This window comes from Castanea sativa, chromosome 10, assembly GCF_040712315.1.
Source record: "Castanea sativa cultivar Marrone di Chiusa Pesio chromosome 10, ASM4071231v1".
In the NCBI taxonomy this organism is placed as follows: Eukaryota; Viridiplantae; Streptophyta; class Magnoliopsida; order Fagales; family Fagaceae; genus Castanea; species Castanea sativa.
Genome location: NC_134022.1, coordinates 11,941,177 through 11,953,633, shown reverse-complemented (window position 1 = coordinate 11,953,633; position 12,457 = coordinate 11,941,177). Strand labels below are relative to the sequence as shown.

The window sequence follows — 12,457 nt, the reverse complement described above, 5'->3', positions numbered from 1 at the left end:
TAAAAAAAAAAATCAGTCTGATCAGCTTAAAAAAAATTAATTAATTAATCAGCCTATTCTGACCAGTCTTCAGAAAATGAAATCACACCATTTGTGAAGCTTTGACTGCAATGGAAAGCAGTTCCTGAAAACCTCTAAAACAATTGGAGGTTTTCTCAAGGCCTAGGGCTCCTAGACTCCAGTAGAACTAGGGGTCTTATTTTATCATGATCCTTAAATTTTTTGTACTAAAAAGTTTACCCTTAAATGAGAATTTCCATCTCTGCTTTAAAAAAAAAAAAAAAAACGCTCATTTAAAACATTACATGACAACTGACAAGGCACACTGACACATTAAGCGTCAAATGATATTGCAAGTAGAGCTAAACATATGTAACTAGTTAGAGCATTATAATTCAAAGGATACACACGTTTAGAGGAAAAGAAATTCCACTAGTAAACCAATGTCGGAAAATAATATTAAATGATAATCATCCCAACTAAAGGGATAAACTGTGAACTAAGACTGCTTTTGGGGAAAAAGGCTTTACAAAGAAAAAAAAAAAACTAAAGTGCCAAGTCCAATAGGAAATAATGCAGTTGCTATAATAGCCTTCATTTGCTATGTAAGCATAGAATTTAGAAATAATGCCTACACCATAAAGTAAATTACTACATGCTCCTCTTCGAATCTATAGCGCATTTAGCTTCTTCCTGCTTCTTCCATTTCACCAAGGTGTTGAGGAATTTCATGACCTGCATATATTATGATGGGTTTGTTATATATTGAACAGTTCTAAAATTATATGTAAGTATGTGCAGAAAGCTAAATTATGTTCAAGATGTTATAGATATGTGTAAATCAAAGTTTTAAACCTCCTCTGGGTTCCTGAGAGAGTAGAATGCACTGGTTTCTTTTGGGACAGGAGATACAAATATTCCATAACCTCGATTATCCTCCCGCAACACCTGTTGAAATACAAGAATTTATTGTTAATTGGCTGCTTATGTGAAAATTACGAACTCCAATGGAATTCAATCACAGCAGGATTACCTTGAATGCATCTTCATCAGTTCTATCATCTCCTATATAGATTGGGAGAACATCATTCTTATCACTAAGCCCTGCAACAATAAGATAATGACACAACCAACTATTAGAAAACCAATGTTGGTTCTTATTGCTTATAATCAGAAATAGAGAGAGTGGAATCAATACCAAGAGATTCAAGTAGAAATTCAACTGCTTTTCCCTTGTTCCAATCAATCACAGGACGGACTTCTAAAACCTAAAAAAGGGAAAAACCAAGTAATTCTATGTCAACATGAACCTAAATTGTTAACAAATTAACAAAATCATTGTAAAATAACTCTTACATACAAGCATAGAAAACTGCAAGAGGGAATATAAAACGTGTGAAGATGCAGGCAAGATAATAAATACCTTCCGCCCATGAGTTAATCGCAAACGAGGGTAGCCCTTTAGAATATCATGAACACATTGTGCAATAACAGGCCAATTCTGAAATCAGAAAATAATAGAAACATCTTTAAAATTGTAAGCGAAATTATAGTTGTGCAGAAATGATCTATTTGGTCGACTATAAAAAAATAAAAATAAAAATTGGTAACAAGGCAACAAAATTAATCTGTCACCTTCTCATCTACATTACGGTAATGTACAGAGACACAAAACTTGTGATTCTCAACTTTTGCACCTTTGATCTCTTTAGTATTCTCAACGAGGGTTCTAAAAACCTACACAAACAATAAAGAATTAGAATATATATGTCTATACACTACCCTAAATTGATATTCACAATAAAAAGGACTATGCACCTCGTCGATCAAAGGTAAAAATTCCCTAGCAGGCTGGAAAAGATTCACCTCCTTACCCTACACCAAATCCAAAATAGTTAGAAAGGTACTTATATAATTAGTGTAGCATAAAAGATTCAGCAGAAAATATCCCAAAAAATCCAATTCTACAATCACTTTATTATAAGAAAGGGTGGTTGTAAAAGATTTTGTCATCGCTTTACCTGTTGATCATTAGATTCAACACAAATGGGATCATCAGACACCGTGTGACTGAGAGGGCCCATAATGTCCATTCCATGACTACCAGCATAATAGAGTTCTGTAAGTCCTACCAAATCATAAACCTGAAAAAAAATGCAGATGTAGTGGATCAGACACTGAGGGTGTCCAGAGGATATGTATATAGATGGATAAAACAAAAAATACTTCAATAAGAGAACACTTAGCTACCTTATCACGGCTTCTTCCACTGATGATCGCTGTTGGAAAATACTTTGCAACATTTCTCACAGCAGAACGCATCTGACAACAATTTGTTTGAATTCATAAAACTAAAGACCAGTAAGGGAAATAAAGGAAAGGGCTATCTAGACATAAAACACATAAATATGAGGCTCTCTTACATCATCAGACATAAGGGCGCGATCAGGGTCATCAACTATTGGAGAAAGAGTACCATCATAATCCAAAAACATTGCTATCTTCTTGTTCTTTGCATAATTAGTAATTTTCTCAAAAAAGTTGAGTGCTGATGGATACTTCAGCTGCACCATCACAAAGAAACAGGAATGAAAATGAAGTATTAGAATCAACAGTAAAACAAGAGCGTTAATCGACTTAATTTTTTTTAATTAAACCACTGATAAATTAAACAAAAGAAACAAGCATATACCATCCAGGAGAAATAAGCAATATCAGTATCATCTGAAGCGACCTCAACATTGAAATCCTTAATTAGCTTCTTCCGAGGGGGTGAAGAGGATTTCATGGCATCCAGCCAACCGTTAGATCGAACATCATCAAACATGCCAGGCTTTTTTCTTGGAATCATTATAAACTTACTCGAGTGCTGTGAGTAAGACAGCAAACTAGAAGGGATGCCTAGTCTTGACTTCTTTATGGGTGCAGGATCAGTTAAAACAGGAGAAGCTTGATTTGTTTTCAAGTCCATTGGATCCAGATTACTTGGAAAGTAGTTATAAAAGGAATTTATCTAATTCTTTGATATGAACTGCCAGTCAGTCAATATGCAGAATCAGGTGCCTTATCCAGATTTGTTTACCCAACCATTTTGTCTATGAAAAACCACCTCTTCAATGTTTTCTTGTCACTGCTGCTGGGCGCGCAGTCCATCAAGCACACGATTCCTGGAAACTATTGATGACATCAAAGCATTATATCAAAGGCTGAAATTGTTCACACAGAATAAAAAAGTCTCTTAAATTAAATAGAGCAAATGTCCAACCAATAAGTATACCTTCTCATTTCCAAAGCTACACTGCATTTATAGCAGGTAACTGCACATCATTTGCACAAAGTTCTTTGGGAAAGAACTGATTTCTGCCTTCCAATACCAGAAAACTGTACCTAATTTCTGCATGGAGAATTATCTGAGTAAGCAACATTAATTATAACTGTTGAGATATCCAGACAACAAGGTCTAATAAAAAAAAATAGTGTTACAATTTATTACTAGTGCAGTAGAGATACTCAACGACACTTCATAAAAGACTAAAGGTAGGATTTCTATACTAATGTTCTTGGAAATGAAATAGTTCGACAATTGAAGTGGTATATAAAAAAGTCCAAGAACAAGAAAATAATGATAGAAAAATGGGGGGGCCGGTTACAGAAAAAGTTCTAAGTAAATGCATTGCATGAGATGTAACATTCTAAGGGATGAAAAAGCAAACTCATAATGAAAGAGTCAAGCAATTCCTCAAAACAATTATTCCTACCAAGTTTAGCCAGTTCAATCGGACAATACACTGAAGCATTTGAAAAGATACAATCAAGGACAAATGAATTATTGACTTCGTCTCATACAAACTTAATCATGTCCATGCTATATAGCTTGGGACACCTACTACCGAGATTTTAGGTGTAGGCGACTTGTATTAGATCCCACAAGAGAACCACTTTAGTTTTTAGTCATGAAAGTTGCCAACCTTTCAAGTTTGAACGGTTCAATTGCCTTCAACAGATCGATTTGTCAAAATTGTCAAGTAGTAGAACAAAATTTCTTCTGGATGTTTCAACTTGAAGAGTTTTATTTATTTACTCTGAAAGGAATAGCGATCCTATAAATAATGTACAAGGAAAAAGACTACTACCTGTCTTGTCTTGTTAATGTATATTTGTGTTAAATGGACAATTTGACCAAAACTTGTTTAAAGAGAATAAATAAAAGTCAGATCTAAAGACTAAAGAGACAGCTTTCCCCCAAAGGCTGGGTGAAGACATGATAATAACTCTCCATGAAATGTATGGATGAAGAATTTGAAAAACTCAGAACACAAAGAAAAGAGCATTCAAAGCGATTTAATGAACCACAAACTTTTTTCTTTTCCAGGAAAAAGATTAAGAAACGTAACCATAGAGACAAACATGTGTTTTAGAAGCAAAATTATCATATTAAGAACTCCCAGGATATCACTCATCGCCATGAATATTTAATATTCTTTGCCTCAATATTTATCAAAAAAATATTCTTTGCCTCAATAGAAACAATCCATGTATATGTGTTCCCATGTTAATGGGGATGTGAGATACATATTATATACCAAGAATGTGTCCAAGAATTATATAATCAGCTTAATGAAAATACATATAAAATCAAGCCACGTAATATATAAATTCATAAGAAATCATGCAACCATAATAAATATTATCTCCAACTATCACATAACCCAGATCCAAAGAGCTAGCCATTTTTTATTTGTGTTGCTTCATTTTGTGGAGGTATCTTTACATTTAAAAGATGTAAATGAAAATTGAATTACTAAACCCACCATCATGTCTAGGAGCCCTGTTCATAATTAATGCCTATACATGCATCATCACATATCAGTGTATATATTTTATGATGCAAAGTGTGGGCCTACGTGGGGTCAAATTGGAGCAAAAGTGGCTTTCACTGGTAGATCTAGTAGGTCACTTTCAAATTCGTAAAAAAATAATAATAATAATAATAAGGAAAAAAACATATAATTTTCCAACATCGATTGGACAATACAACTGCCAAAACGAACATAAACTAGAACCCCACAATGAAAAATAATTAAGACTAAATATGAGAGAGACAGAGATAACACAAAACATAAAAACTTTTTTTCCATTAACAATGCAATAAAACAGGAAAATTTTTATCATGCTACGTGAATATTCAGCCATCTCCTAGTCTCTACCACCAAGTCAATGCTTAAAGAAACTTCTTGGCACGACCATGAAGGACGCCGTTGAAAATTTACACCTAAAAACAACACCCATTCTTTCCCATTCAAAAGTCATGGGCTATTGGTTAAGAAAATTTCCTTTTGAGGATAACACTTACATGTTACATCCAAGGGAAATTGATTAGGACACATTGCTGAAATTTTCAGAATATATTTCCCCAGTTCACAGCAACCGACAGAATAGAAATTTGTACTAAAGTAAAGAAAAGAAAATAAACAAATTGGCTGTCAAATCATTTGCTTTTCTTTATTATACATTTCATACAGCTCCACACCTACATGTTATTAAAAAAATATATGCACCAAACAATTAATTCACTAAAAATATACCTTACTGTCCAAAACCAAAGTATGTAAAATCTTAACCATGAAAAAGAAAAGGAAAAGCTTAAATTTTTTATTTTTTCATTTTTCAAAATAGAAAGAAAGAAAGAAAAAGCTTCGCTTTTTAAATCTACGTCTGGCTAAAGATCCAGAAAAACGCATATGAAAACACAAAATAACATTGAATTTTATGATATTAATCGCCCAACAACGTTGCATTTGCGTTACAATCACATTGAAAAATAGCGGGAAAAAACACCAAACAAAAACCAAACATAACAGAAAGGTTAGGACTGTACCTGATTCACGAGGTAAAAAAAATGTAACGGTCACTTGTTTTTTGTTTTTTTTTTCCTCTTGTTTCTTTTTCCTACGAACCAAACACGACCAGATCGAAAAAGAAAAACCTGAAACAAAACGAAAGACACGGCATGAAACCGACCGTTTCAAACGTTTGGGAAAACTAAGAATCCAGAATCCAGAGAAACCAAAAAACAAATTGCAAGGAACAAAGTTGAAATATAATAAAAAAAATTTAATAAAAGCTAGAAATTAATCACCTCCGAGAAAACGGAAAGGAGAAGAAGAAAACCCTAGAATGTTTCTCACTCAGAGAGAGAAAGCAAATAAAACTAAAATAAATAATATAAAAAAACGACAAAATGTGATGTTATATGTGTGTTGTGTACCACAAAAAGGAAAGGAAGGATTTGAAGTGAGAGAAGTTTGGGTATTTATAGAGTTTGATGGGAAACAAAAGACGTGCTTAACAAGGTAACACGGTTGTTGAATTGGGAAACACCCCCACTAATTTACCATTAAACCCGCAGAATAGTCTAAATTTTTTTATTTCAGATTTTAAAATGTATATAATATTTAAAAAATAATACTATAAAATATGGCAAATTCAATATTAACCCACTGTTCTTCTTTGTTTTTTTTTGGGGTTTAACCGAATAAATAGTTTTGTACATGGTTTTTGTGGGGTCCTAGTTAGACTGACTTGAAAAGGTAACTGTGGACGGACACGTGTGGGTATTATTGTATTGGGTACTGAGATGACAACACCTGTTAACGTATCACAGTGACGTGGCCACGTGTCAGTCTGGGCCCTCCACGCAAGAACGGACGGATTTCGCGATCCCGTCATTTTCCTGCACAGCTGGCAGTCCTCATCATGACGGAAATACAATTTTTTTTTTTTTTTTTTTGGGTACTTCTCTTAAAACATATTAAGCGTGAGCATAGATCTATCTCGTGAAAAGAGGTTATTTTTATTTAGAGAAGAAGAAAAGTTATTTGAAAATTATTTTCTTTTTTTCTCGACTCTATTTGATTGGATAATTAATAGAATATGATAAAAAAATGGCAGGGTAAAAGAGATTTGAGAGTTTTTGATTAGGAGAATATAAAAGTAAAATGATGAAAATTATTTTATTTGGTTGAGAAGAAAAATAAATATAATTTGTATGACTTTATTCTCATACTTCAATTACATAATTTTTTTAATATTTTATAAAAAGAATGAAAAAAAACTATCAATTGAGTTATAAAAAACCAAAACAATTTTTTTACTAGTTTATATAAAAATAAAAAAATACCGTTTTAGTTATAAAAAAAATCAAACAAAACACACTTACAATAGAGGAATTGAAAGGGGTAAATAAGTCATTTTTATCTACCATTCTCTCTCATTTTCTCCCCAAATTGGGGAGATGAGATTCTAGTGGGTTGAGGAGAAAACAACCGGGCCCTAACTAAATAACCCTTCCTCCTAATTTCTCCTCCCCCTTATCTATCCTCCCCCAAATCACCCCAATCAAATGAAATGTAAGTGAGGACGGAATATTGGAACTTTAAATTCTAGGTAATATTATTCCATTTTGATAATGAAAAATCACTTTTACAACTTTGTACATATGTGCATTTTATATACATATTGAATTTTTTGTGTTATTGAGTTTGATCATAAACATAACTTTTATATCTATGTACACACACACACAAATGTACATAGATGTAAAAAGTTATGTTTATTATCAAAAACCCACTCAATCCATTCAAGTTCTTCAACCTGCTTTGTCTACATGGATATGGTATTGATTTCTAAGCGAGTTGGGTGAATTCAACTATAAAAGTGGAGGGTTAAATTGGGTGGTGTGTTAAGTTTTTTTTTTAAATCACCAAGACCTACTGAACCCGCCTATATATGCATATCTTTTTAGTCAAAATTTAATATCATTTTTATTTTTGTGTTAACTCTATGATTTAGACATGTTAATATGAAAAGTGAATTATACATGTCCAATATATTCAAAAGTATAAATAGTGAAATGGATATCGTACTCATAGCTTTTTTTTTTTTTTTTTTAATAGGAAAGTTAGAAAATACTCCTTCCTTAAGGCACGTGTACTTTGATTTATGGAAAAAGTGAGTCATTTCCTAGATTTCCTTCAAGGGTTAATAGGATTTATAGAAAATACAACTTCTTAAATTTGTATGTAAATGGTAAAATTATTTCTAAAATTTAGTATACAACACATAACTAAAATTAACTCGCTCAATTTGTTGAGTCGAAATCACCTAAATTTTCAACCAACTTGTTGTTTTTGAAGGTTGGTGGGTCGATGGCAATTTGGAATATTTCCAACTTGCTATTGAAAAAATTTCCCTTAACTCGCCTATCCAATCCTTTTATATATATATATGAAACAAATAATTATAGGGGATAACCTTTTCAAAGAATCATTAGGAGTGATCTTAAGATATTACTTTTCCATTTCGGAATAACTTATTTAATTTTATTGTTGAAAGTATGCAAAAGTATACCTATACTTTGAAAATGTAAGAAAAAAAAAACTAAATTAAAAAAAAAAAAAACTGTACATAAAAATTAAAGTATAATACTAAGTTTATAAGCTTTTAGCCAAATAGATGCTAAATAAAAATTGTGAATTTTTATTTTTTTATTTTAACTTCATGAATCTTATGAGGTATTGAATATCACTAGAACAAACTCTTAACATAACCACTAAATAAATTTCTTCTGATTATAGTGATGATAATTTCATGTCATAAATTTGTGTAACGATCCATTAAACTTTACCCTAATATTTTAAGGTTTTTTAAATTTTTTTTTTTATTGGTATCATGTATTTGAATCTTGTGCAACAAGCAGGGAGTATTGATAAAGGAAAGTATGAAAAGGGTGTCACATGGAAAAATGGTTCTTTTTTTGTGTAAAAGAGGTTTTTTTTTTTTTTTTTTTTTTTTTTTTGGTTTATTTATTTATATTTTTAACAGCTGGAGCCACAAGAATCTCGTGGGAGAGAGGTCACGTGGCTCATGCCCACAATCCGAGCTGTCAAATAGGCCTTTATTATAGTTAATTAAGTACAGTGTGCCTAAAAAAAGGAGAGCCAAGAATTCAGAGCTGAAAGCGGTAAAAATATATATATAAAAGTAGTACTATATTATTATATATTATATGGATCGGGTTAATATTTGTCCTTAGAGCACACATTAAGTCTTTTATTTTTAAAAATATTTTATGAAAAATTAAAAAAATTGTAAAACTTTTTTGGTTTTCGATAATTTTTGTTTTTAAATGATATACTATTGTGTGCCTTAAGAACACACATTTTATAAGATTCATGCTCAATATATACCAGGGAAGAGAGAACGGCCGAGATTGATTTCGGTGCTATATTTGGCCCACCTTGGGGTCCAGGTACGGTTGCTTGGTTTTTTTCTCGGCTATAACGTTGGGATCTAATGTGTGGCCGGAGTCCGTGCTCAGTCTTCTAGAATAAAGCTTCAATACTTCAATACTGTGGCGTATAAAAAAAAAAGCTTCAATACTATGGACGCTATCAATTTCTCTTAATTTTAAAAAAATATTTATCTTTCTTTTTTTGAAATTATAAAAATATTTCTTGAAATCTATCATCTTATTTTCAAAAATTAAAATTTTCATTCCAATATCATTAACAAATATAAATTTAAAATTAAAAAAACATTAACAAATAAGATTTACATTAAAGTTGAATGCTAATCACATAGCATTTTTTTTTTCAAATCTATTTAGATGGAAAACTAGAAATTGAATTCTTATTTACCTATATAATTATCGATAACCATCACTATTGTAGGTGCAATTACAAGTGTTTTGTGTTTGGAAGATATATATGCATATCCTATTTGATGAAGCAGTATCTCGTTGATTTGCTGGGATTCGTCCAGATGGCTCCTGGAGGTACTCTGACGAACCTGTGGGAGCAGGAATTTAATCAAGTGGTCACCGGTGTGGTGCCTGCCACAACACCTCCGATGATAAAGTCAGTACGGAAAAAAGACAGTTGTTGAGATATCAGGAATAAAAGTAGTTAAAATTGTGATGTAGTTCTTTTTTTGTGTGTACCTTGTTTTGGTGTTGAAAGGGTTTTATATACCCTTGGGGATTGTATCCGTTGGGGCATTAATGCCTCTTCTGATAACGTCTTCAGGGGAGTAATGGGAGTTAATGCCTTCCCGTTAGTTCGTCCAGCTGGTCTTGTAACGGTTGAGGCTTTATTGGCAGCATTCAATGGCCTTAACTCTTCCTCTGATGATGACGATAACGGGTTAGGTTCGTCCGTGAGGCCACCTCGTCTATGTTTCACTTCGTCAGTCCCATCAGATGCCCCCCGGGTTTCACGGTCGTCAGTGACGACTGTGGAAACCGAACAGTTTTTTTTTTTGGGTTCCGTGCCGCATTGAATGCGTGGTGGCGGCGTTACGTGGGTTGTGGCCACGTGGCATGATGTGGTTGGCGGAGAATTATGTCCCTTGGGTTTCCCGCCGATTTTCAGTTTCACCTCCATTTGGTTTTCAAACTTCTTCTCCCTTGCTTTATCTTGCATTTTTCTAATTCTTAGTTTGTCTTAGCTATTTCTTTCTCACCTATTTCTTCATCTCCTTCTGAGCTGGTGCGCGTTGGGCTTCTTGTCTCTTCTTTTTGAGGTATGTTTCTTATTCTATTTCTCTTTCCCTTTATTTTCTTCTTCGCAGGCGTTTGATTCCCTTTTCCTTTTGGTTTCTGCTTGTTGTTGTTTTTTCAGTACTTTCCTATTTACCTGTGCTTTGTTTGGGTGTCGATGGTCGGTAGCTTAGAAGTTAGAGAAACTTGCCCTTCGATTTCCTTTCTTTTTGCTTGTTTAGGAGGGTCCTTAGGTGTTTTTCCCAATTTGGAGGGTTTCGTTTTTGCGGGTAGTGGCTTAGGCATTGTTTTGGGTGATTTGTTTCCCCTGCTTCGCCGGTCAGTCGATTGGTTTGAGGGTTTGGTGAAGAAACAACGGCCGATGTCTGAAGTTAGGTCTAGCGATCTAGAGACGGGGTTATCGTCTAGTGGTGATCTTATGGAGGGGGATACTGCCGCGTCGTCCTTGAGAGAGATTAAGGCTTTCCACGCCCTCGTGGAGGCGTGTGGGCTAGATTCCGATGCCGTGGGTAGGTTTAGGGATAGGTTTCAGTTCCCGGAGCGAGTTCGGGTTCGTCGGCCTTCTGACGATGAGAGGGCTTATCAGTTTTTCCCCGGTGAAGTGTGCTTCTATGAGGCCGCTTTCACTTGTGGATTAAGGCTCCCCGTTCACCCGTTTGTGATGGAGCTTTTAGCTTACTTGGGTATTGCTCCTGGGCAGCTTATGCCTAATTCGTGGAGGATAGTAGTCAACTGTATGGAGATATGGTTGGCTGCTAATGGGGATATGATCAAGGTGAACGAGCTTGTTTATTTGTACCGTTTGAAAGAGTCGAAGGAGTATGGGTATTATGAGCTAGTACCTTGGGAGAGAAGAACCAAAATCGTCAAGGGCTTACCCTCGTCCTTCAGATACTGGAAGTCCAGATTTGTATTTGTGTCAGGGGACGACTTTGAGACCCCCTCTAACCAGGATTGGGGAGATATCCCCTGATTGCTTCGTCGGTGGGGAACCCCGACTTTAGGTGCGTTAGTATCCTTTCCTTTCCCTTCTTTATTGAATCCGATGTTATCGTTGCTAATTTCTCCCTTTTTTTTTGCAGTCAAAAGGAGACCGAAACTAAAAAGCAGGTACAAGGAGCGTGTCGAGGCAGCCATTGTGTATGCTCAGTCCATCGAAAACTGGGACGACTTGGTAGATCCTCGGACGCTCGCTTTTTACAACTTAGGCCCCGATCCATTTCCCTTCGTCCTCCGGAGCCTCGATATTGAAGGGAAGAAGAGTAAGTGTTTGGGTTCGTCAGATCTACATTCGTATTTATTTGCTCTGTTCTTTTACAATACTTTCTTCTATTGCAGAGATGACGACTAAATTTAATAAGGGTATGTACGAAAAAATGCGATCCAGGAAGGACGAACCTTTGTCCAACATAGGGAAGAAAGTGGTCCGGGTGAAAGGGAAAGTTACCTTCGTCACCCCGATTACTTCGCCTACCCCCGTGGTTTCGGGTGCCGACACTACGAGGACGGCCTCGCCGGCTACTTCAATAGAAGAGATCCCGACCCCTGCTTCGAAGAGGCCTCGTACAGCGGAGAGGGGGAAGGAGACTACATTTTCGTCGACCATTTGGGATGACGAGAAGCTGGCGATGGACCGGGCTCGTGGAGTCGTGACTGCAGAAGACCTGAAGGTGTTCTCGGGCATGCCCACAAGTGAATTGATGGGTCGTCATCTCCAGAAGCTCGTCCAGGTAACATACGTGTCTTTTACGCTGGTTTATTTTGAGCTAAATGTCGTCGTGTATAAACTAACATGTATATTTTTAGGTGCTGGGGGAGACTGTTCACCTCTCTTCTGAGTATCTTGCTCAGGAGGTTAAGGTTGAGTCTTCGCTGTCCCGGATCAAGGTCTTGGAGATG

The 12,457-nt window shown here is 35.0% G+C and overlaps 1 protein-coding gene across 1 annotated transcript; it reads right to left on the bottom strand.

The window, feature by feature from the left end:
- Nucleotides 1-411: 411 nt before the first annotated feature.
- Nucleotides 412-6,286, bottom strand: LOC142614294 (putative trehalose-phosphate phosphatase F). Its single transcript, XM_075786883.1, has 14 exons — nucleotides 6,140-6,286; nucleotides 5,879-5,986; nucleotides 3,278-3,394; nucleotides 2,693-3,174; nucleotides 2,424-2,564; nucleotides 2,251-2,322; nucleotides 2,022-2,144; nucleotides 1,819-1,875; nucleotides 1,636-1,737; nucleotides 1,424-1,501; nucleotides 1,199-1,268; nucleotides 1,034-1,104; nucleotides 856-948; nucleotides 412-735 (listed from the first exon to the last, which is right to left on the bottom strand). The coding sequence occupies exons 4-14, from the start codon at nucleotides 2,969-2,971 to the stop codon at nucleotides 652-654; spliced, it is 1,170 nt and encodes a 389-aa protein (XP_075642998.1). The 5' UTR covers nucleotides 2,972-3,174; nucleotides 3,278-3,394; nucleotides 5,879-5,986; nucleotides 6,140-6,286; the 3' UTR covers nucleotides 412-651.
- Between the last annotated feature and the right edge of the window lie 6,171 nt (nucleotides 6,287-12,457).

Coding starts and splice junctions, on each gene's coding strand:
- LOC142614294 (XM_075786883.1), bottom strand. CDS start 2,971: ATGGACTTGAAAACAAATCAAGCTTCTCCTGTTTTAACTGATCCTGCA. Junction 1,269..1,423: donor GATTAACTCATGGGCGGAAG/GTATTTATTATC, acceptor TCCCTTTTTTAG/GTTTTAGAAGTCCGTCCTGT. Junction 949..1,033: donor CTGATGAAGATGCATTCAAG/GTAATCCTGCTG, acceptor GTATTTCAACAG/GTGTTGCGGGAGGATAATCG.